The sequence below is a fragment of the Phaenicophaeus curvirostris genome, chromosome 17 (genome assembly GCF_032191515.1).
Source record: "Phaenicophaeus curvirostris isolate KB17595 chromosome 17, BPBGC_Pcur_1.0, whole genome shotgun sequence".
NCBI classification, from domain to species: domain Eukaryota; kingdom Metazoa; phylum Chordata; class Aves; order Cuculiformes; family Cuculidae; genus Phaenicophaeus; species Phaenicophaeus curvirostris.
The window spans coordinates 5,696,245-5,721,068 of NC_091408.1; the positions used below are offsets into that span (position 1 = coordinate 5,696,245).

At 52.9% G+C, this 24,824-nt stretch overlaps 2 protein-coding genes across 9 annotated transcripts in view; one reads left to right on the forward strand and one right to left on the reverse strand.

Moving 5' to 3' along the window:
• NF2 (NF2, moesin-ezrin-radixin like (MERLIN) tumor suppressor) overlaps positions 1-20,176 on the reverse strand; it is a 47,138-nt gene extending 26,962 nt beyond the window's left edge. For all 8 annotated transcript variants that reach the window (XM_069870917.1, XM_069870912.1, XM_069870916.1 and 5 more), the window contains exons 1-8: positions 20,009-20,176; positions 12,524-12,649; positions 11,375-11,497; positions 8,498-8,581; positions 3,466-3,534; positions 3,035-3,117; positions 1,991-2,066; positions 1,573-1,707 (exon numbers count right to left, since the gene is read on the reverse strand). In XM_069870917.1, the coding sequence (XP_069727018.1) occupies positions 1,573-1,707; positions 1,991-2,066; positions 3,035-3,117; positions 3,466-3,534; positions 8,498-8,581; positions 11,375-11,497; positions 12,524-12,649; positions 20,009-20,122 (810 nt within the window). In that variant the 5' untranslated portion in view covers positions 20,123-20,176. The remainder of the gene's footprint in view (positions 1-1,572; positions 1,708-1,990; positions 2,067-3,034; positions 3,118-3,465; positions 3,535-8,497; positions 8,582-11,374; positions 11,498-12,523; positions 12,650-20,008) is intronic.
• Positions 20,177-20,904: 728 nt separating this feature from the next.
• On the forward strand, positions 20,905-24,744 carry PLEKHA4 (pleckstrin homology domain containing A4). Its single transcript, XM_069871249.1, has 8 exons — positions 20,905-20,943; positions 21,504-21,543; positions 21,956-22,060; positions 22,413-22,485; positions 22,999-23,096; positions 23,196-23,299; positions 23,475-23,655; positions 24,418-24,744. Exons 2-8 carry the CDS (start codon positions 21,511-21,513, stop codon positions 24,742-24,744), a joined length of 921 nt encoding a protein of 306 aa, XP_069727350.1. The 5' UTR covers positions 20,905-20,943; positions 21,504-21,510.
• Positions 24,745-24,824: the final 80 nt, after the last annotated feature.

The window sequence follows — 24,824 nt, forward strand, 5'->3', positions numbered from 1 at the left end:
CAGAGCAGACCTCTCAAGAGGATACATCACCAGACACAAAGTCTTCAAGAATACAGCCCCTGGATAGACAGAAGCCTCCAAACTAACCAGAGGGTACTCAAAGAGATGGAGTGTTCTGCCACATCGCATTTTTTAGAAGGCCTGCGTATACTCCATCACTCCCCCACAGGCTACAAAAATAAACAGCTGAAGAGACAGAGCCAGAGCAGGCAGAACGTGTCCATTAAAGCAGGTCTATTTGTCAATACATTGTACTGCCTGAAAAGGGCTCGGCCGAACTCGCCCTGGCAGTGTTTTGTTTTGTCAGTTTAAAAGCCAATCTTTTAAGACTCTCACACAGGCAGACGTGAGTGTCCCTGGACTCAGGCTCCGGCAGAACCTCCACCACTCACTGAAAGCAGCAGAAATACGCCAGGAGAGGAATTTCAGCTCCACAGTCAATCTTTGTTACGACAGATTAAACCCCTCTGCTGTGTCACTGTAGCTGTCATACCCAGCTATTTAGTCTGTTTACTATCACGTCAGGTCTACTTGTGGTCATCTTATTACACAGACGATTGACCTGATGGAAGGTGGCAGTTCTTTCCCCCGAGAGACAGCGCTCAAAGTCTTGCGCCAAGGCCTGGTTACGGAGGCTTCAATCCCCAGCTTTTAGTGGCAAGGCCTGATCTGACAGCCCCCAGCGCATTCATCTGTCAGCGGCAGGAAAGCCTTCAGAAGTCACCAAGTGCTGCGCTGCTTTGTAGAGTTGTGAAACTCTTACTTGTAAGGAGTAAAACAAGGGAAGAGAATCCCAGCACAGCCTTGTAAAACTTCATAAGACATGCAATAAACACAGCTGATGAGAAAACTTTAGCTTTTACCCTGATCGATATCACGTTTAGACTAGAAAACAATTTTTAATTAAGAAGTTCATTTTCTTCCTTACCGTGACAGTGGCTGGTTTGCTCTGAACAGCTCTCCCAGGCTGAAAACGGAACAAATCAGCTTCCCCTCCACAGCTCCTGCTATTCTCAACTCGGTTTGGTGGCCAGGGATTGAGAAGATTCATATTTATGCTCCGGGTTTAATATCTATCCAATAGCTGGCTTAAATAACTCAACTTCCTAAAAGGATTCCAGCTGTTATGCCAAGCCCGACAGCCTTGAAACTCAAGATGACGTAATGATATGGCAAGAGGCAAGAGCTCTTCTCACCAGGAATACATCTTGCTGTATTTCATAACACAGTAATGTACACTGCAATATATACAGCAAGGCAGAGATCTCAACTTCTGAACTTTGATATTTGGGCTAAGCACATCAACGGCAATTTTGTAGCTTTGAAAAAAATCACATAAAGGGTTTGAATGTCCTCTAAAACCAAACAGAACAGTTCCCAGATGACCTCTTGCACACCCACTCCTGGAAGACTTCAGAAAGGCTTGGAATTAAGGTTTCAATCGGAGAAGCAGAGCTGGCTTTAGCTAAGCTGGTGATCGCAAGCACAGTATATAGAGAAACTAAGAGAAATCATTTTAAATCACAATTGCATTCTTACTGCTCTCAGGGAAGAGGGGAGACGTATCCGTACCTCTTTATCGCTGTAAGAGATATTCCTGATCTCATTCCACGGAAAGGAGATTTTAGGGGTCAACCTGTTGTCTGGGTCATAAATGTGAAGACCCAAGGCGTCAACTCCAAGGAGCAGCTCCGTGCCCTTTTTATTCTATGGGAGGAAAGAAAAGAGCAGGAATCCCTTTTACTCCACTCAGAGGGTCTGACAGGAGCTCCAGCAGCCAGCCCTGAGCACTGACCCACCAGCACTGAGTATTAAAAGCACTTCTGCCACCCCACGCTGCAGCAGGGACTCTGACCAAGACCCCGAGACCAGTTCCCAGGGCTGCTGGCTCTCCAAGGCTCCGCTCATCCAATCTCGCAGCCACACAAAAGACAAAGACTAACACAAGAGCTACGCGGGCAAGAAAACGTGACCCACAGCCTACACTCACCCTAATCGCAAAGTAGTTCACTCCGTACATCTCCAAGTCCTGAGCTATCTTCAAATACTCCATTTCCGCTTCATCTCTGTCAGACAAGAAGAGGCCAGCGTTATGATGCTAAGTAGGATCAGAGAGTGGGGGCTGGCTGCTCTTTCTGATCCTAAGCATACAGACCGCTTTAAAGCCTGGACTGTTTCTTATCGCACAGGTCAAGCCTGTCTTTGCTGGAAGGATCAATATAGTCCAACAGCAAATCCCGCTCTGCAGCTTGCCAGCATCTGAATGCCTGCTGACGCCTGCCTAGCGAGATGCAGCACTTCCAGCCTTGTTTGTCCATCTCCCACCCCCTAAGCACACAGAGGAAATCCCTGGCTGTGTGGGCTCTGTTCCAGATCCATCAGACTCCAGGCTTATCCCACACAAGGAATATTTATTTGCCCCGGGGCAGCAATATAGCTATCAGTATGAAGCCCCATGTGTACATGAAAGCTCTTTAACAGGGAATGCAGGGATAGGATGAGAGGGAAGGGTTTTGAGCTGAAAGAGGAGAGATTGAGATGAGATCTTAAGAAAAAATGGTTCCCTGTGAGGATGGTGAGGGCCTGGCTCAGGTTGCCCAGAGCAGTGGTGGCTGCCCCATCCCTGGAGGTGTTCAAGGCCAGGTTGGATGGGGCTTGGAGCAACCTGATCCCACAGGAGGTGTCCCTGCCAATGGCAGGGGGTGGAACTGGATGGGTTTCGAGATCTCTTCCAACTCAAATCATTCCATGATTCTAGGATTCTTTCCCTGGCCCAAAGTCAGGCTGGCTCCCTCAGCAGGTGCCCCCTGCCCTTTTGCAGGTGGACCCTCACTGAGCATCAGTCCTAAATTCTCTAGGAATCAGTGACCAGGGCACAGCAGGGCACACACAGAGCAATATTTGTCCTCCGCAAGTCTACTACAGAGGTGCGCTGGATCAATCCTGCTGTCAGCAGAGCTCCTCCATCCCCAGAACCCCAAGAACTCTTAAGGCAAGGGGACTGTCCCTGACCCACCACCCAGCACATACTCACCGCGCTCTGCCTCGGTGCTCTGCATACCAGGCTGTTATCCTTTCCTCCCACATCTCCGGAGTCATCTGATACAAGTTTATTACCTGAGATACAGAGGGAGACAGCGATCGGGTCATGCTGCTGCTCTTGTGAAGTCTCCTCAGCCAGAAACACCCCAGCCCCAAGCAAGCCCTCCCCAGCCCCATGTCCCACCTCTTTCAATCATGAAAGAAAGAAAACATTTGCTTCTATTTCCATTAAAATATGTCAGAAAGAGATTAAATTCTCCTCCCTCAATACATCTTGGATTGTTTGCCTTGGTAAAGAAGCCTGAGAAAAGCAAAGCAGGGTGCACCCTGCAGGCAGTCCCAGAGACCCTCGCTGCAAAGGACTATTCCACAAACCACCACCAGGCTTGGAAACTTACCCCTCCGCTCGGCTAAGCTCCTTACCCGCTTTGGAAGCAGCTCCTCTTGTGCCAAAAAGCCTCGCTTGTGGACATTGGGATCGTAATCACCGTACTGGAAAGAAGCAGAGATATTGCACCCACTCCACGTTAGCATAATGGGCAAGTAAAACTCTTTACCCTTAAACATCCGCACTTGGTAAATTGAACAATTGTATTTTCATTGTCATTTGATTGCTAATGGAAACTAAATCCTTCTTCTACTCATGCTGCAGAGGTGGAAGCAGAATAAAACCTTCCATCATCAGCTGACATCCAACATCAGTTGACATCCACCAGCAGCTGGACTAGATGATTGCTGTAGGTCCTTTCCAACTGAACTATTCTATCCTACTCTAATTACCATGGCCAGAAAAAAACTTCCTCCAGTGCAGGGAAAGACTCACTCTAGCTGAGAGTTCCTTGCCATCTCACCAATGGGACAGAGAGTCAAGAAAAGGACAAAGACCTGCTCCAAAGACTGATGAACACCAGTCATTTGGGTGAGGCAGATGGTTTCTCCGTCGCTGCTCACCACGCTAATGAACAAATATTCAAAGGATGACAGACTCCTCTCAGGCAGGTGTCAGCTTTTCTACCAGAGGGTCTGTTGCTCAAGTGGGCCGTGGAATCCAATTTAGATTTAAGTGCATGCAGTAGTTATTAGTATTTGTTTAGATTTACATCTTTTTTGAGCAGCATATAAAGTGACCAAGGAATAAAACTCCCTATTAACAGATGGAAAAGCCAAGCATCCCTACCGTGTGCGTGAAAATGAATTTACCTCCTGTACGGCTTAAAAGGGCAGGAAACCAGCCCCTCAAATAACCTAGCGAGTTCAAGAGAAGAGGACGGTGGATGCGAGGCACGTATACAAAATGCTGTGATTTCAATTCACTGGGAGAACAGGGCTTCTGCAGTGACATTACCGGTTACACAAGACACAGCAACATTTGCTCAGTCACTCCTTTCACAAAGGAGACAGCCCTCCCCTCCCTGCTTTTCCAAAGGCCCCAGCTCAGAAAGTACAAATTGGGGACAATTTTTAAAGCCAGAACACAACACACTTGGTGATCATGTAAGAAGTCAGGATGGACAGGAAGCAAGCACAGGAAGGACACGGATCTGTTGGAGAGAGTCCAGAGGAGGGCATGGAGATGATGTGAAGGTTGGAGCACCTCCTGTATGAGGACAGGCTGAGAGAGCTGGGGTTGTTCAGCCTGGAGAAGAGAGGGCTGCGGGGAGACCTTAGAGCAGCTTCCAGTGCTGAAATGGGCTCCAGGAAAGCTGGGGACAGGCTCTTTATCAGGGAAGGCTGGGATAGGACAATCCCTTCCAACCCAAACCATTCCAGGATTCTATGAAGCTTTCGATAAGAAAGCTTTCTAAAAGGTTTCACTTCTTTTCCTTTTAACAACAGAACCATCCTGCTGAACACTAGACCCGGAGCTAACCATCAAAAACCCACACACCCATCCTCTCCGCAGGCCGGCGAGCGACGTTTCATAGGTGACAAGTGGGGATTAAAGACGCAAATATTGATTTGGAGCCAACACAGATGCGAAAGATGTGTCCAACAATCAACACTGACTCAGACATCAATTAATAAAACAAAACTGCCACGAGTTTCATTCAGGAGGGTGCTGAGCAGCAGCAAGTGTCTGTCTTCCAAGGTCTACAGATGCTTGGAGCGTCTCAGAAAGCAGCGCATTGCAGGTACACACGTCCCTTGAACCCACATCAAAGGGAACAGCAATAAAAACAGGGCACTGGCAAAGGAAACAACTCCAATAACCTTGGAGAGGAAGAAGATAAATCATTTTTAGGTGATGAAAATAATAGCAAATAGGATTAACACGATTATTTTTGGTTGTGATCTACCGTGGAGATCCAAGACTCAGTGTGGATTATGGGATTTTCGTACGGTGAAACATATTGCCACGTCCCAAAGGAATGTTTGTACTGAGAAGGAGTCTAGATGAGAACATTAATTATTGACAAGTCAAACACCAACAAACGGCTGAAATATTGCAGTACATGTTGGCTCAAATGATTCGGCAAACAGACTCCTAAAAACCTTTTCAATTAAATCATTACTTCAAAACTGTCATGGAATTCCAGCCCCCGTTAATTGAGCTGTATGATTAATATTCACAGTTACGCATGGAAGTCACCTTTCCCTCATTCACACACCTGGCTTACAGCGCCTTGGATAAACACAGGTGGGTTCAGCCTCAAACTGTTAACATCAAGGATTGTTCGGGGAAAAAACAGAAATAAAAGAGCCATTGGGAAGTCCTACAAGACCTAAAGTGCTGAGAGGCTGTGTTTGCAGGGTGAGAAAGGGAACCACAGAATCATGGAATAGTTTGGGTCAGAAGGGACCTCAAAGCCCACCCAGTTCCACCCCTGCCACGGGCAGGGACACCTCCCACTGCATCAGGGGCTCCAAGCCCCATCCAACCTGGCCTCGAACACCTCCAGGGATGGGGCAGCCACCACTGCTCTGGGCAACCTGGGCCAGGGCCTCCCCACCCTCACAGCAAAACATTTCTCCTAAGATCTCATCTCAGTCTCCCCTCTTTCAGCTCAAAACCATTCCCCATCCTCCTATCCCTGACCTCCCTGATAAAGAGCCTCTCCCCAGCTTTCCTGGAGCCCCTTTCAGCACTGGAAGCTGCTCTAAGGTCTCCCCGCAGCCTTCTCTTCTACAGGCTCAACAACCCCAGCTCTCTCAGCCTGTCCTTGTTCAAGAGGTGCTCCAGCCCTCAGATCATCTCCTGGACATGAGCATTTTGGGTCAGGATGTAATTTTCAGTAGATTCCCAGCTATTTAAAACCTGAGCCGCCTCCAGCATCTGAACGCAGCGTGGGTGGTTTGAACGCGGGGCTAGAGGGGAAAACACACAGTAATTCCCTAAATGAACATAACGATATAGAAATAAATAAGGTTTTATTTTTATGACCCAGGTGCTTACTCTGTTATTGCAGGTAGGTGTGCAACAACGGCGCAAAGCAACCTGGCTGTCAATCGAATGGCTGCAAATGCACCGCTATAGCAGGCGATTACACCCCTAATCATGCAAATCATCACCTTATTAGTGAAATTACTGTGCTCAGCAGCCGCTTTCTTGTCCAGAAAGGACATCATTATGCTATTTAACTGAAGGAGATGACCTGCAACATCTTTCTGCCCAGCTCTGTGCTTTCAGCTTTCGCCTCTGCTGAAAGAAAAGCAGAAGGGGAAGCCCTGCCTGTAGGGGCAGGAAGGGAAAGCAATGTCTGATGCAGACATGAAAGCACGTTAGCAGAGGTGGGAAGAGGCATCCCTCCTCCACTTGCTCCCAATCCCTGTGCAGAACCAAGATGTGTGAGGTTAGAACTGCTCTGACCTCCTCCAGACGACCAGGTGTGGAGCACATGGGGTGTTGCTACTGAGCACAAGGTCAGCGGCCACGCTGCAAGATGAGAAAGGGAATGGCACTACAGCTCTGTAGCAAATTACAGGCTGTTCACAAGCAGATGCTGTCATGGCCAAGGGTTAACAGCACTCAATATCTACCCAATGGTTTATTCATTCTGGGGGCAGGAGAAGTCATCCCCAATGTATCCTCAGCTCAGCAGGTCAGCCAAGAAAAAGCCACGTAAGTGTTTACTCATGCAGTCTAATAAGAGTGATGAATGTTTCACATGAATAGGAACATTTCTGAAAGCAACTCCTCTCTCCCTGGCTGATGAGTCTCTCAAACAGCACAATGTTTCATCAATATTCCGACTACCAGGAGAAAACAGCTTTTTTCTAGTAAATTCAAATATTCATCATCAAAGAACAAGGCTGCACGTCACCCAGGGCTTAATTCAGACAAACCAAGCATGAAGAAAGGGTTAGGAGGAAGATTATCCTGGAAAAAGCTATGGTGCAACACAGACTGGACAGTTTTCAGCCAGCCTGGACCAAGCCCTCCCTTCAGGCACCAGCACGAAAGCCCTGGTCCTGCCTTGTGAGCTTAGGTGGTCTCCAAGCAGAGAGCCACCCTCTCTTCTGAACCTGCTCTACAGCCGTGGCTCCTCGGGGACCCCTAGACAGCCCAGAGCCAGGACACAGCCACACGCCCACAGTCCTGCGAGCCAAACCACCTCCCTAAATTGCATCCAGAGTGTCCAACTGGCTGCTATCAGATTCCAGTCACTCCCCTTCTTTTCCAAAGTCATTATGTTTATGCACATAAACTGGAGATGAGCTAAAAGACTCATTAATTGAACAGCAGTATATGTTATGCATGTACAGCGATAAACTACTTCCCCTCCTGCAAGAACATCCCTGCTTCTACTCCTTCCCTCTACCCTAGGAGCCCCTGTGGGCTGCTGCAAGCTCTCCAAGGCTGCCTGCTCCAGGCTGGAAATCACTGTTGTCCTCATTAAGCCCCCAGCAAAACTCACTGACTCTGGCTCTAGAGCTGAATTAAGCCAAGGAGAGAGGGAAACTTAACAGCCATAGAGTTTTTCCACTGTTTAGTGTGGCCAAATGCCCAAGATCAAATGCAGGATGAATGAAGATACCAGGAAGAGCCCTTTAACACTGCGATAATGTTTGCATTGCAAACTGTAGCACAGAAAATAAAGCAGTTATCATGGTGACAATATTCTGGGCAAGCAGAGGAGCTGCGAGTCCTGTGGTTGGTTTGCCTCTGGCTACGATGGCAAGAGCAGGGAAGGGATCCAAAAAAGCAGGGGCTCAGGGAATTCACCCTCTCCAGCAGAAAGCAACACGCAAGCAGACGCTGCAGCTCAGAAGCTGAGCACTCACTAACGAGTCCTGGAAAGAGAAAGCAAAAATCTGTCCAACGTCTGAAGGCAGCCAGGAACCAGCAGTGCAGAGAAGGCAATGTTGCTAGCATAGTCCCCTCGCTTCTCAAGCTTTAACAACTTTCCCTGCCTTCCCCTTCTCTGGGAAGCAGGTAGACTACAAAGTGCCACACTACCCACAAGCAACGTTAACCCAACGTTAATCCAACATCAGAGATTCCCCCTGTGCCTACCTTGGCCTGGACGGCGTAAGAGGCCAGCAGGACAGAAGCTTCAGGAGGACAGTAGATTTTCTCATCCAAAATCTGCTTCTTCACCTGCACACAGAGGTAAAGGACACACAACACGTTTAGCAGAGCCGTGCAAAGCACGACTGTCACGGCACATGACTGTGGTTTGTTTTGACTCCAGCTGTCAACACACAGTTAACAATTTTCCTATCGCTAATTACAATTCAGGCCCAGGAAGCCTCTGGTGGCTCAGAAGGGAAGGGCTTCAGCTTTCACATGCCACCTTTTCAGAGAATGATAGAATCACCAAGATTGGAAAAGACCTTTAAGCTTATCCAGTCCAACCATCAGCCCAACACCCCTCATCTCAAGGTAGTGACAGCAGGACCCGAGGACTTGAGGCTGGCCAGCAGCTGGCAACGTGGGAGCCTGTGGGGTGTCCAGCCCGGCAGTGAGTGCCTGGGACTGGTGAAGTTGCCCCAGCCCTCAGAGAGAATCATAAAATCACGGAATCATTAAGGCTGGAAAAGCTCACCCAGTCAAACCGTAAGCCCAACCTCACTGTGCCTGCTAAACCATGTCCCCAGGTGACATGGCCATGTGTTTTTTGAACCCCTTCAGGGACGGAGAGTCCCTGACTGCCCTGGGCAGCCTCTGCCAGGGCTTCACCACTCTGTCAGGAAAGGCATTTTTCCTAATATCCCATCTAAACCTCCCCTGGTGCAGCTTGAGGCTATTTTCCCTTATCCCATCACTTGTTACTTGAGAGAAGAGCCCAGCACCCACCTCACCGCAACCTCCTTTCCAGGAGCTGCAGAGAGTGATGACATCTCCCCTCACCGTCCTCCTCTTCAGGCTAAGCAATCCCAGACAGTTTTGTGAAAAGAGCTAAATGTGTACGTGGAACATGACAGAACTCATATTCCAGTGCTGAAGGCAAGGGCCAGAGGGGAAGTCTTGTGTGTAAACACAGAGATAAAACTCTCAAGGCATAAGCTATGGATTGATACGACGTCTATACACAACACTAAATTAAGAAAGAAGTTAACAGCCAAGTCGCTGAGCACACAGAGCTTTTGCGCTGGGATATTCTGGCCTCATTATGAGTCAGTGCTCACCTGTGCCAGAGGCCAATTCCCTCCAGTCCCACCAGCAGCCAGGAGAGCTGCGGGTCACCTCCCTGGCAGCGCTTTTAGCAGCAGGCGAAGCCCTGCGCACGCTCCCAGGAGGGCTAACATGCAGTTCCCAAAAGCCAGGGCTTTACGTTTCCTGGCTTCTGTGCATTAAAAAATTAAACCTGTCATGTTCGATATTTTTTGGGGTTGCACACTTAATTTTCCTGAATAAGGAGAGAAAAAAAAAAAGCATACTATTTCCTGGGAGACTTAAAAGGATTGTCACAGAGATGCAGGAACATCTATTTGAATTTATAAGATGCTTTGAGTCCTAAGAGTTGGTTACAGCATAATCACAGCAGATATTCTCATGCATTAAGATAAAAACAGGGGAGTTTGCAAGCTTATGTGTGTTCCCATTTGCCACATGTGTTACAAGCTCCTGTCATCACCATAAATCTTAGCAGAAAGCCACAGTCTGCATGTATAAAATGCAGCTTTAACTGCTTTTCCTCTCCGATCTTCCTTTTCAAAGATGCCAACAGCGTTTTTCCTCATCAAGAATAAAGCCCGTGTCAAATCGGACATTTAACACAGCCCTAAGGAGATCCGAGTGCATAAGACAGACCTTGGGAATTAACAGTTTTCTTTGGCTCTGAAGAACAAAGATGAACTCTGCAAGAGTCCAGAGCACAAAGAAGCTGGTGAGCTCCCCTTGATACCCCTTTGAAAGGGCAGGGCACACGGAAGGATATAGGGGTATTTCCAAGAGCAACCACACCCAGATTGCCTCTACTTTGGTATAACAAATGCACCAATGAGTGTCTTTTTCACATACATAATGTACTTACTTTAGAATCTTTAAATCAGCAGCTGCAGAGCAGCTCAGACATCCCAACAACTATGCAGGAGCCCAATCAGGGCTACTCCGCTGCCTGTAACTGTGGTTGACACAACCCTTTATAGGAAGTGATTTCAGCAAACTGATCTTGTCTGAAAGCAGGCTCCTGTGATGGCAGCTCCTCATTACGCAGCACTGCTACAACATCATGGAGCTGATTCCTCAGGACACAATGTTTTGTAGCATATGTTAAGGAAAAAAGCCTCCAGAAGTGTTCACCACAGTTTCCAAATGCTTAACATCAAAGCACGAGGTGCTGAGGCAGACAGGACCATCAGAGTCTCCCCTTCTATTCTGCTTCTGCCATCAGTCTCTGAGTAGTACTTCTGGGATTTCCTTCTGCTCCAGTTATCTGAAGGCTGGTTTATGAAGAGCTGAACTTTGCTGCACAGCCTGGACGTGGAACAGGTTGGCTGCATTCTGTTCCTGAGGATGAAATCCCCCTGCTTCACATAACCATGCTATCGCGTACAAACACCATCGCCACCCCTCAGCACAACGGATATCCACACCCTGCAGGGGTGGACTCCAAGGCTGTGTGTGTCATTTCAGCCCACGTCTGATGGATTTCTTTCCCCTGCCTACCGCACACTAACATTACAAATCACTTAAATCGCTCCTGACAGCCAGTTTACCAGGTCTGCCAGTCTGGGCATCTCTGACTGCTTCATCCAGACAAACCACCTCTGATCTATTTTAAGAAGTTCTTGTTCTTGCAGACAACTCCCTTCGGAGAGATGGGAACATAACAATGAGGATCCACATTCTACTGACCAACTTTCTGACCTGAGCACCTTCTTGCACCTCTGTTCACTCCAGCTCCTTCTCCCTTGGGATGAAAACAGTGTACGGACAGGCTCCTACCTGCAGGAAGAACAAGTGCTGGGTGATTTCCTGGACCAGTTCCTCCTCGGCATTCTCAGGATAAAATTTGGCCAGGAAGTGAAAGGTGACGGGTTCTTCTGTTGGAACATCATGATCCAGAACCTGCGGGACACAAGAGCCACTCAGTTACACTTTCCAGCTCCTTCAGGGCTGTCTCTTGGAACTAAGACACAGCTCCCTTCTGTTCAGACCAGCACATCTTTTGTCAAGCATTTCAGACATCTACAACAGACAAACCAACCTAAGTAGTTCAGAAACTAGTTAAAAGAAGAAAGCAAACAAACATTCCTGACACTCAGGATGCAAGAAAACAAACACAGCAGAAACAAACAGCATGCAAAATGAGAATTCCAAGGCCAATCCTGATTTGCTGTGCGCACGTTGCCTCTCCTGAACTTCAGAGCGATGCTATATCCTCCTACGCCACCAGCCGATCTTCTCGTCACTCCCCTGCATTGCCTCCTCCTGGCTTTCAGTGCTGTTCCTCAACACCTTCCTCTTGGCCTGGCTGTCTGGTTCAGGTACATGTTAGGTTAAAAACTTGATGTGACATGTGAGACACCCAGATCTTCCTCACAGTCCTGATCACTGTCTGGTTTTAGTGTAACATCCTTTGGATGCGAACTGAACCACATCTACCACCTCTAACCTACCCCTCAGCAACCTGGACTCGCATATTTGGGAAGAGTTTCCTCCCTTGTCTCCATCTCCTTTTCACTCCTCTGGTTTCCTCCTCCCTAGCTCTTTGTACATCTTGACCACAAAAGAAGCCAAGACGCAACTTCACTTTTGCACGAAGGGTTTTGTCCTTTAGTGGTACAAAAAAGAGACTTCGGTTTCATTTGCATTACAGCCACTCTGAAGTCCAGCATCCCAGCACAGCTGCCTCCCAGAATGCCTCAAAGGGATTCAGTGCACTGTCTGAGACTTCGCAGCTCAGGAGCCGGGCTGGGGTTTCCCTGCCAGCTCTTCCCAGTTTGACTTAGAGATGCCAAGAGGATGAGATTTAAACACCTTTCACCAGTTCACACCAATACCAAACCACACACAACCTCAGGCAATCGAAGAAAGAAGGGAGTATGTTCTTTGTTATCCCACACGGCCTCTCAAGGGAAATGTGGTTCCAACCTTCTTGTCCATTTTAAGCCACGCCACGGTATCCTTGATAGTGTACTGGAGCCCGAAGAACCAGGTTTCTCGCAGTCCCAGCGTCCTGCACACCAGATCGAACAGGTCCTTCCCCTTCCACTTCACCTGCAAGAGAGCAAATGGGAAACAGAGTTACAAAGATGAATTTCAGCACTTCATCTCCGTTCAACCAAATTCATTCTTCTTTCACTTCGCGATGCCTTTGAGAGTGCAGAGAGGGCATCTGGTACAGATAAGAATACATCCTAACAAAGCACAATTTATACCCTTCCATCCGATCTCATCTGCAGATCTCCAACTCCTCCCTCATCAGGAAACCGAGATGCAATTTTTCCCAACAAACACCACTGTAAATAAATCCCTGTTTCTCCCTCTGGCAACCCACCAACATTCAACAGAGCACCTGAAGGGTCTATTCAAGTTGCTTTGGAGCAAGGCACTGCTATGAGCAGCCTGTTTCCAGCAAGAAATAAAACCATTCTTAACTGCCCCTCAATGGCTTTAATGCCTCTAGCTACAGCCCCAAAGAGCTGTACACAAACTCTGGTACCAGCAACAGGGTTTCACAAACCAGGGTGCAATATGCTCCTGACAATCAGAAATGAAACGATCTATGTGTGTTCAACCAGAGCTCCACACCCTGCACAAGTAAATGAAAAGGAGCTCCAGAAAAGAAAACCATCATTCAAGTCTGCGGTGCTTTCCAAGCACGTTTTGATAGGGTCCAAGAGCATTTTATTCTCCAAATGTTGATGACAAAAGCAGCTCAGGACACCATTGCTCTGTCACTGCAAGCGTACATTATGGCAGAAATATATATTTAACGTTCCTGCCTGCACGGTGCTGAAGTCTCCAACCATAACACCACACAGACCTCCCCCCCGTCTGTGCTGAATTACGCTCATTAAATATATAAATGGAACAGCAGCCACGTTTATCTCAACATACATGACTTCACTCCACACCTCGGTACTTAAAATCACGATCTGCATTCAAGCGGCAGCTTTTGACAGCTGAACTCCGGCTGTTTTTCAGACATTCAGGACTTCAGCCCTCCAGAGCCTTACTCGAATCATTAACTGCCGCATGTGCTGGCCGTAAAACACAAGAAAGACCTCCAGGGCATGGGAAGGTGAAGCAAGCAGCTGTCCAAGGCTGGGCAGAGACCTGGGGGAGAGCCAGGAGGGCTGGCAGCTCCCCATCCCACACCATCGCTCCTTGCTCCACACTGACGTGACACCTGTAGCCCAAAGTCAATGTTGCAAGCAGTTACGAGCTCCTGCAAATAAAGCAAAGAGGCTTAGAGCAGAAAAAGCCCCTCTCAGTCCTATGTAGGGTGGCTGGTGTGATGCTGTAATAAAACTCAATCCCCCAGTAAGAAGCTACATCAGGAGAGGTCAGGATAGGGCCACGAAGGTGATCCGTGGTCTGGAGTACCTGCCATACGAGAACAGGCTGAGAGAAATGGGGTTGTTCAGCTCAACATGGGCTGGGAAAGTGCACTCACAATCCAGAAAGCAAATTGTATCCTCGGCTGCATCCAAAGAAGAGGGACCAGCAGGGAGAGGGAGGGGATTCTACCCCTCTGCTCCGCTCTGGTGAGACTCCACCTGGAGCCCTGTATTCAGTTCTGGAGTCCTCGGCACAGGAAGAATGGTTTTGAGCTGAAGGTGGGGAGATTGAGATGAGATATTAGGCAGAAATGTTTTCCTGTGAGGGTGGGGAGGCCCTGGCCCAGGCTACCCAGAGCAGTGGTGGCTGCCCCATCCCTGGAGGGGTTCAAGGCCAGGTTGGATGGGGCTTGGAGCAACCGGATCCAGAGGGAGGTGTCCCTGCCCACAGCAGAGGGTTGGAACTGGACGGGTTTTGAGGTCCCTTCCAACCCAAACCATTCCATGGTTCTATGATTCCCTTAACCATATCCACAGGATGGAGCAGACACAACTGCGTCGCTTCAGGTCCTCAAGAGCCACAGGCAGCGCCTTTTGTGTTTGCAGGTCTGACTTTTCCCATTAGGATGATCACGCCAGGGTGGTTGGATGTATTCAGTGAGTTGAAGGAATAAGCGGACAAACTGCTTTACAGACAGGGTAAGCGCTGCAAGGCTGTTATCCCGCAGAGCTGGAATTTATGTTCTTTACTACATACAGAACACTTACAATTTATCAGCAGAGCATTTTAAGTAAACAGCACTAAACACTTAAAACTCAGCAGCCTATGGCTAGAACAGAGCACTTCCAGTACCGGTTATTGGCATCATCTTTTCCTCCAGCCAAGACATCGCGTTTGGCGTCTATTAACAGGGTTTGCATTATTTATTAACCTGCACCAAGAGTCATTTCCAACTAGCAGGCAAACGGACAATTTATTTCTGCGCAGAGCCTTTCTGTCAAGTTTCACAACCCTTCCCCAGCTAACGAGGCGATAAACCAGCCGTATAAACCAGCCGTAACAATGAGCGGAAGGGTTATAAGAGCCCCTCGTCCTGCAGTGAGAAAGAGGGAGGCCAACCGCTACAAAAAATGGGTACAAGATGGTGTGACCTATACTGCACTGAGAGGGCTGAGCAGGGGGGACTAAGGAGAAGTTCCCAAACCCCACCGGCACATGCTGCTGCTCTTCCTCTAAATGATGCCAAACTGAATTTAATCCAGTTATGTGGAAAAAGGGGGGAGAAAAAAAAAAAAAAGGACATTTTTTAAACATTTAACATCAAGGTTCCTCAGGCAAGAAGCTCTCTTTGGACATCTGGGAGGTACCCAGACTCCAGGGGATAGAAAACGGCACTGTCCAGGGGCAATGGATGGAGATCTTGTCTCCTTGTCACTCCAGACACCAACCACCGGAGCTTCAGCTCTCCCTGGGCTGAGGAAAGAGGGCGCAAATAAGTAACAGGATGCCGAGGCAGCACTCACCCACTCAGGCTGGGTCCAGAGTGGACACATCGGAACAGCCCAAACAAAGCAACCATGGGGTTAGAGCACAGCCTTGGAGAAATGACATCTACGGAACATTCTACTGCACCAATCTCATAGAACCATGGAACGGTTTGACTTGGAAGAGACCACAAACCCATCCAGTTACACCCCCAGCCATGGGCAGGGACACCTCCCACTGGATCAGGTTGTTGCAAGCCTCATCCAACTTGGCCTTGAACACCTCCAGGGATGGGGCAGCCACAGTTCCTCTGGACGACCTGTTTAATAAAGTCATTTATTCCTAAATAAAGCGGAAGACGGCATTTCACCTTAGCAGATCTTTTATTAAGTGTTAGTTCATTGCCCAAAATGAGAGGAGAGCACTGGGACCCTGTTGCAATGACACGATCATGCAGAAAAGTGGTTGGAGCCCCTGAAGCCGTGCTCAGCTTCCACCAGGCAACTGATCTCCACGGAAGAAGGAAGCTGTAACAGGAGGAGGTGACACCGCTGCACTGAAACAGGAGGGAGATGGCAAGGACTGGGCAGAGCATCCCTCCACCAACCCCCAGGAAATGACAAATGGACCAGCTGTGGCTGCTCCTCATCCCACCAGGAGATGCCCAAACTCACCAGCCACAGCAGTTTACAGCTCAAATGGAGACAACTTTGAGACCGCAAGCTACATTTATTTCTCCTTCTGGACGTGAATGATAACAGGAGTGCCAGAGACAACTATTTGTTTGGATTTAAAGCCCATTTGGAGCAAACAGGGAATCAAATACGCAATATCCTTCCATTTTTTTAAAACCAAAGTGATGTCAAATACTCTCAATTGCCACTTACTGAGCCACAAGACAGGGCTGTAAAAGTTATTTTTATTTACTAATGCTACACGACAACTCGATAATGAGCTTTTAATTAAAATCTATTTCTGCTAACCACCAAGGAGGCCAAAAACTCACACAGGCGTAACGCTGCAGATGGTGCAGCCACGCACAGTTCGTGGTGTCTGCCCAAGACAGGGATGGAGCCGGGTATGTAGAAGAAGAAGCTGCTGCAGGTCTGGTCAGTTAGCACCAAAGCAAACAGGAGAGGCAGAGGGGACAACAACCAATGATGTCCCAAAGCCTAACCTCACCCTGTAAGCTGGGGTTGTGCAATTTAAGAGTTACCGGGTCAAGGAGCAGCTCAATGCAGGGAAAGAAGCTCCAAGAGGCCAAGAGAAGGATTGTGTTCCTGAGGGGAAGAAGTGGAGAGGGTCTGCACCTGATCCAGTGGGAGGTGTCCCCGTCCATGGCAGGGGTTGGAACAGGATGGGCTTTGAAGTCCCTTCCAACCCAAACGATTCCATGATTCTATGAAAAACAGACCTTTCAGAAAGGCACTGTGTCTCTAGAGATGAAAGCCACTCACCCAAAGCTGCGAGGAGAAGGAACAGGCAAAGCCAACCACAGGACCAAGAGTGAGGCTGATGGATTCTCCTGCTACCAGGGAACTCGCTTCCTGGAGGGAAGCAACTGCAGATTGGAGCACATGAGACCAACCCAACAGCAGCTGCACCACCACCCTGACAGAGGGACAGGATGAGCGACGCCTTGGAAGGCACAGACTCAGAACTACCGCAGGGTTTTTAGATGTTACACCAAAGATAACAGATAACCGACTACCTCAGCTAGAGAAGCATTGCCAAAATCACATTATCTTTGCCACACCAATGACTTGAATTTCATTCTGGGTCAACATCAGCAAGTTTCACCACCAGGGCGGCAATGGCAGAGGAAAGCATCAGGTAGGGCTCCCAGCACCACACTCTGAGCTGATATCAGGCCATGAGCACAAGCACCACGCCCTGGCAGGCTCTGCTTTACAGCTTCCCACATTATTAACTCACCCAAATCAGAGTTCATCACAGGAGAACGCGAAACGTCTTTCAGCAAAACTTCTCTTGCACTGCTTCCCAAGCAGAGAAAGCTGAGGGACTGCAGGGGTGATCTGAGGGGCTCTCAGGAAGGTGAGGCAGCCAAGATTGCTTTAACACTGGGATTTTAAGACCTATGCAAGTGTCTCTCCTTCTTGAAGATGTGATCAACTAATTAGGTACCAGGCTCCGGCAGCCACGATGGAAGGAACAAAAAGGAAGATGCTCACTCTGTGCCTTCAAGATCTCCCCTAACAAATTACAAGTATTTAAAGCAAACCCCCAGCTGTGATTATAAAGCCTCAGTGCCACATCAGAAAGATTAAGATTTCATTTCTATGAATTATTTCAGATCTAGGCTCAATTTAGAGACATCATTTGCAAAGTAAACACAGGCAAAGCAGGTTTAATCTCTTAAAACACGCAGCTGGGGGTTTCTACAGGTCAGACTCAAAAATGAACACAGAAAACCAAGGTCCAGGGGTGCAGGGGGGTCAGAAGCAGCGCAACTGCTGGAACAGAAGCTGTGGCTCAGCAGTTCACAGCAAGCACCCATCAACCCATCCCAAGAGTCAGTCTATGGCTTCCGAGATGAACATCAGCATTAGCTTTACCTGTTGTTTTCTTTATACAGAATGATTTGAGGAGAAAAAAGCCATGGTGTGGCAGGAAGAATCATGGAAGAGACCGTACCCCTGGACTCGGTGCTAGGGAGGCTGCACCTCGAATGCTGCATTCAGTTTTGGGCCTCTCACTCCAAGAGGGACATTGAGGGGCTGGAACATGTCCAAAGAAGGGGAACGGAGCTGGGGAAAGGGCTGGAGAACAGGGGTTCTGGGAGCAGCTGAGGGACCTGGGGCTGTTTAGCCAGGAGAAGAGGAGGCTGAGGGGAGACCTCATTGCTCTCTGCAACTCCTGGAAAGGAGGTTGTGGTGAGGTGGGTGCTGGGCTTTTCTCACAAAGAACAAGGGACAGGATGAGAGGAAATGGCCTCAAGTTGTGCCTGGGAAAAATGTCTTCACTGAAAGAGCAGTGAAGCCCTGGCAGAGGCTGCCCAGGGCAGTGGTGGAGTCTCCATCCCTGGAGGGGTTCAAAAAGCACGTGGCCATGACTCTTGGGGCCATGGTTTAGCAGGCACAGTGGGGTTGTGTGGATGGTTGGACTGGATGAGCTTAGAGGACTTTTCCAACCTTAATGATTTTATGGCTCTATGATTCTCTCAGAGGGTCAAGGCAACCCTGTCAGCCCCAGGCACTTGCTGCTGGGTCGGACACCCCAATTACTCAAATGCTTTTAGCAGCGATGTAACCAATACCCACAGACAAGCACACGCAGCGTCAGCCTCCCCAGCGGCTGCACACACCCTGGACAACTCAGCGGACGTGTGTCCAGCTTCTGGAGACGCAAAATGAGACACAAACGCAATGCAGCCACATTCTGTGTAAGGCTCGGAGCGCAGAGGTAGGGCATGAGGTGAGCAGTGACGAGGGGAGGACAAGGACTTCTGGAAGTGGAGAGGACCGAGGGCACAGTGACAGCAACCAGCCTGCTCTGCCCAGACTGCAGCCTCTCCTCCCCACACACCTGCGGCCCCGCACACAGAGGGAGCAGGAATTTTATGCTGCTCTAAACACCCACTTCAAGGCACAAGCAAATCACGTATCCTGGATAGAACAAGGGTTTGAAAAAGAAAGTCTTGGAGAAAAAGCAGACACAACAGGAGCGGGTGGCAGGATACAGCCCCCCAGAACACCTCCCACACTCAGGAGTGCGCAAACAACTCCTGAACACGGGCAAACCTCCTTCTTGTGTGTCTGTCGAGGTAGAAGTGGGGCACGGAGAAGCAGTAACCAGGATGAAGCAGAGCTACAGCCAGGATAAAGCGAAGCAAGAACCGGGATACACCAAGTTATGACCAAGACACAGAGGAACTACAGCCGAGATAAAGCGAAGCTACGGCTACAGACAGGACACAGCCAAGCTGTGACGGTGACAAAGCGGAGGGACTGCTGGGACACAGCCGAGTGACAGCTACAGCCAGGATAAAGCAGAGCTGCAGGCTGCATAAAGTGGACCTAAAACTGGGCTAGAGCTGAACTACAACCAGGACAAGACAGAGTGACAGCAAAGACACAACCGAGTGACACCTACGGTTGGGATAAAGCCGACCTACAGGAGGGATAAAAGGCGGGGGAGTCACGGGAAGGATGAAAAGGGGGGGGGGGGGTCCCGGGAGGGATAAGGGGGGGGGGGGGGTTACCGGGAGGGATAAAAGGGGGGGGGAGGTCCCGGGAGGGATAAAAGGGGGGGGAGGTCCCGGGAGGGATAAAAGGGGGGGGTCACGGGAGGGATAAAAGGGGGGGGGTCACGGGAGGGATAAAAGGGGGGGGGGTCACGGGAGGGATAAAGAGGGGGAGCCATGAACCAGATTAAAGGGGGGGAGTCACTGCTACTGCAACTGCCGGCAAACGAAACTCTCTAAAACTCGTTTACTTTCTCTTAAACCAAAATATTCCACGTTTTGTACCAGTAACTGCTGCTCGTACCACCACAGCCGGGAGGGGACGCGGGGAGCCCCGGCCGCAGCCAACGCGAGCCGCCCCCGGCCCCGCAGCCCCCGGTCACCTCGCAGCTGAACTCCATCTCGGCGTCCATGGTGGCGATGCGCACCGTGAAGGTCTTGGGCTGCTTCCTCTTGAGCGAGCTGAAGCTCATGCGGGACGCGATGGCCCCGGCCATGGCGGGGGAGCGGCTCAGCGCGGCGGCAGCGCCATGGCGGCCGCCAGGGACCGGGCCCCCCGCGCCTCGTCATTGGTCCGCGACGCTCTGACCCCGCCCACCACGCGTTCTCATTGGCTGCGGCTGCTCTGACCCCGCCCATTGCTCGCTGCCATTGGTCCGCGACGCTATGGCCCCGCCCACCGCCTGTCGCCATTGGCTGCGCCGGCGCTGACCCCGCCCTTCTCTCTGCCATTGGTCCGCGACGCTCTGACCCCGCCCACCGCGCGTCGCCATTGGTTGCGGCTGCTCTGACTCCGCCCATCGCTCTCTGCCATTGGTCCGCGATGCTATGACCCCGCCCGCCGCGCGTCGCCATTGGCTGCGCCTGCGGTGACCACACCCCCAAGCCCTGCCATTGGTCCGCGCTGCACTGACCCCGCCCCCTCGCGCCTCACTATTGGCTGCTCCTGTCCCGACCCGGCTCCCTACGCCCTGCCAATAGTCTGCGCTACGCTGAGCCCGCCCTTCGCGCCTCACTATTGGCTGCGCTCTGCCCTGACCCCGCCCTCCGAGCCCTGCCATTGGTCCTCGCCGCGCTAAGCCCGCCCTCAGCGCCTCGCTATTGGCTGCTCGCCGCGCTGAGCCCGCCCCGCCCTGCAGCCAATGGGAAGGCCGGTGGTGCAAGGGGGAGCTGCGATTGGGCAGAGGGAGGCGGGGCCGGCTACAAGCGCTGGCGAGGCGGGACCGGGGCGCCCCCTGGCGGCCGAGTTGGGAGTTACCGAGGGTGGGGGCGGGACAAGGGGAGCGGGATCGGGACTGGGAGCAGCGCTGGGATAACGGTATGGGAACTGGGAGCAGCTCAGGGCTACTGGAGTGGAACTGGGAGCAGAGCTGGGATAACGGGACGGGAACCTGGACCAGCTCAGGGCTGCTGGAATGCAACTGGGACCAGAGTTGAGATAATGGGATGGGAACTGGGAGCAGCTTACGGCTACTGGAGTGAAACTGGGACCAGCTCAGGGCTACTGGAATGCGACTGGGACCAGCTCAGGGCTACTGGTGTGGAACTGGGAGCGTCTCAGAGCTACTGGAGTGGAACTGGGACCATCTCGGAGCTACTGGAGTGGAACTGGGAGCAGCTCTGGGCTACTGGAGTGGAACTGGGAGCAGCTCAGGGCTACTGGAATGCAACTGGGAGCAGCACTGGGATAACGGGACGGGAACTGGGAGCAGCTCCGAGCTGCTGGGATGGGACTGGGAGCATTGCTGGGGTACTGGGACGGCCCCGGGCAGCGAGCAGCTGCCCCCCCCCCCCCATCCCGGCCGCCCCCGCCCCGGGAAGAACGGGGCCTCTGTTCTCGTGGGGACAATGGGGACATTGACCCCCCCACCCCCGCAGGGTCCCCATGGCTGAGGAGCACCCCCGGGCCGGCCCCCAGGTGGGGGACAAGGGTGGGGAGCAAGGGGGGAGTTGGGGGGGGGCGATCTGGGGTGGGATGGGGGGCAAAGGGGGGCATTTGGGGAGGTGGGAGGGGAGATGGGGGGCAAAGGGGGGACATGGGGCTGGGAGGGGAGCTGAGGGGCAAAGGAGGGGCATGGGGTGAGCTGGGAGGGGAGTTGGGGGTAAGGGGGGGTGAGGGGGGGCATGGGGGGCTTTAGGGGCCATGGGGGTTGGAGGGGAGCTAGGGGGGCACGGGGGGGAGTTTGGGGCAATAGGGGGAGTTGGGCAGGGTCTGGGAGGCATGGAGGGAGCTGAGGGACATGGGGGGAGTTGGGGAGGGGGGTGGAGGGTGTCAGAGGGGTGAGGGGCCCCCCAGGAGCCCCCCAGCCCTGGGTGAAGGCTCTGCCCAGGCGTGCCGGGCCGTGGCGAGGGTCCACACCTTCGGGAAGGGGGAGCAGGCACTGCGGAGGGATCCCCATGCCCCCCCATCCATGAAGGGCTGGCTGCACAAACAGGTGGGGGGGATGCTGTAGGTCAGGGGTGTCTGCGGGGGGGGGGGGGGATCTGGGGGAGGATGTTTGAGGGTCTGGGGGTCAAGGGGGGGAGGTTGGGGGGTCTAGGGGGGTTCATGGGGGTGGGCTGTGGGGCAGGGGTGTCTGCTGGGGGGAGTGAGGAGGTTTGGGGGCCTGGGGGGGTGTCAGGGAGGCTGGGGGGATCCAGGGGGGTTCATGAGTTTGGGGGCAGCTGGGATGGGGGAGTTCAGGGGAAGGGGCTGGGGAGGATTTATGGGATTTAGGGGAGTCGGGGGGGGCTGGGGGTATGTGGGGTGATGGGTCGGGAGGGGGGGTCAGCCCTGTCTCCCCCCAGGACAGCTCAGGACTGCGGCTCTGGAAGCGCCGCTGGTTTGTGCTGGTTGATCTCTGCCTCTACTACTATCGGGGTGAGGGGGGGCTGGGGTGACTTGGGGTCCCTGGAGCATTGGGGCGGTCCTAAGGGGTCAAGGATCCTGGGAGGATTGGGGATATCTGGTGGGGCTGAAGGGGTCCCCGGGGGGGTGATGTCTAGGGGGGAAATTGGGGGGCCCTGGGGTACTGGGGGGCCCCAGAGGGGTCAGGAATCTCTGGGGGTGGATCAGGGGTCCTTGGGGATCCCTGGGGGGGGGAGTCTGAGGTCTGGGGTGGTTTGGGGGTATCCAGTGGGACTCAGGGAAGGGTCCCCAACATTGCTCCGATGGTCTTGGGGTTCTTGGTGGGGGGCAGAAATAGATGGGGGGGAGCAGGGGTATTAGGGGTCTTTGGGGGGGATCAAGGTTTGGGGGGGGCAGAGCGTCCTGGGTAGTTTGGGGGTATCCAGTGGGAATTGGGGGGGTTCCCAGCATCTCCCCAGTGATGCTGGGGATCCATGGGGGTTAGGACTGAGGGTGCCTGGCGGTTCCCCCACTTAATGCCCCCAGACAGCAGCGAGCAGCGAGTGCGGGGGGGGCTCCCCTTGCCCGGCTACGAGATCCACGTGCTGCCCCCTGCCCCCCGTGCGCCCCGCTTTCTCTTCACGGTCAGTGCTGGGGACCCCAGATCTGGGGGTACCCTGGGGTTAGGGGGAGGCAGGACCAGGACTCCTGGCTCCCCCTCCATGGTCCCCCCCGATCCCCAGGCCGAGCACCCCGGGATGCGGACGTACTGCCTGGGGGCTGAGACCCCCGAGGAACTGTGGGCCTGGGTCTGCGCCCTCCGCCGGGGGGCAGCCCCCCTGCCCAGGTAAAGGGGGGCATGGGAGGGTTTGGGGGGACTGGGGTCCACGTGGAAGGGTGAAGAGTGGGGTGCAGATGGAGGTTTGGGGATGAGGATGGGGGAGATCTAGGGTTGGAACTAGGGAGGTCACTGAGGGTTGGGGGGGCAGTTAACTCTTTAACACCTGTTTTTTCCCCTACAGCTCCCCCCGCTCCCTCTCGCTGCACGTGCCGCAGGATCCCCAGAGTGGGGGCTCCCCCACATCCCCATTGCCTGCCCACCCCCCTTGCCGGAGCTCCCTGTGCCCCCCAGGTGTGGAGCTGGGGGCTGGGCCCATGCCTTCCCCTCACCGTCCCCCAGTCCCTCTGGTGCCTCCCAGTAAGGTGAGCTGGGGGGTGAGCTCCATTAACACCCCCCCCAGGGTGACCCCAAAGCAGCCTCCTCCCCCCATCCCATGGCATTTAGGGCCTGGGGGGGCGGAATAGTGACACACACACACACCCCCACCAATTTCACGGGGGGAGCAGGTGCCCTGACCCACAGCGGGCACCGTGACACCCTGAGACTTGTACTGGGGGGGTGATATGGGGGGCAAGGGGCGGGTATGGGGGTGATTGTGGGGCAAGGGGCAGGTATGGGGGTGATATGGGGGGAAGGAGCGGGTATGGGGGTGATTGTGGGGCAGCTCTGTGGGGTGTGGGGGGGCTGTGGGGCTGAAGGGGCTATGGGGGAGGCTGTGGGGGCTGTGGTGCAGGCTGAGAGGTCGGCGGGTGGAGTGGGGCAGCTATGGGGCAGGCTGTGGGGCAGGAGGGGCTGTGGGGCACACAGGAGAGGCTATGGGGCAGCTGTGTAGCAGGAGAGGGGCTGTGGGGCAGGCAGGAGGGGCTATGGGGCAGCTGTGTAGCAGGAGAGGGGCTGTGGGGCAGGCAGGAGGGGCTATGGGGCAGCTGTGTAGCAGGAGAGGGGCTATGGGGCACACAGGAGGGGCTATGGGGCAGCTGTGTAGCAGGAGAGGGGCTATGGGGCAGGCAGGAGGGGCTCTGGGGCAGTCTATGGAGCCGCAGAGCAGCTGTGGGGCGGCTTGGGGAGGCCGTGGGGCAGTCTATGGGGCAGCCGCACCGCCCCCCTCACTGCCCGCCCCGCAGGAGGCGCCCCCGACACCCGGCGAGCCCCGCGGGACAGAGGCCGAGCAGAAGCCCCGCCCCCCCGGAGCCGCGGCCAATCAGCAGCCGCCCCCTGCGGCCTCCTGCGCGCCGGAGCCGGACGCCGCGGCCAATCAGACGCCGTCCGCTCCACCCGCCCCTCCTGATTGGCTGTTGGCGCCGGGCCGAGCCCCGCCCCCCCGCGGCGGCACCTCCCCGCCCGCAGCCAATCAGGCGTCGCCCTGGCGGCGCGCGGGGGGGCGGGGCTTGGAGCGAGAAGGTGTGGCCGGGCGGCCAATCAGAATCACGCTGCTGCAGGCCAGCCTATGAGGGGAGGGCGGGGGGCGCGAGGGGCGGGGTTACAGAAAGGGGCGGGGTTACAGAAAGGGGCGTGTGTGTTGGGAGGGGGC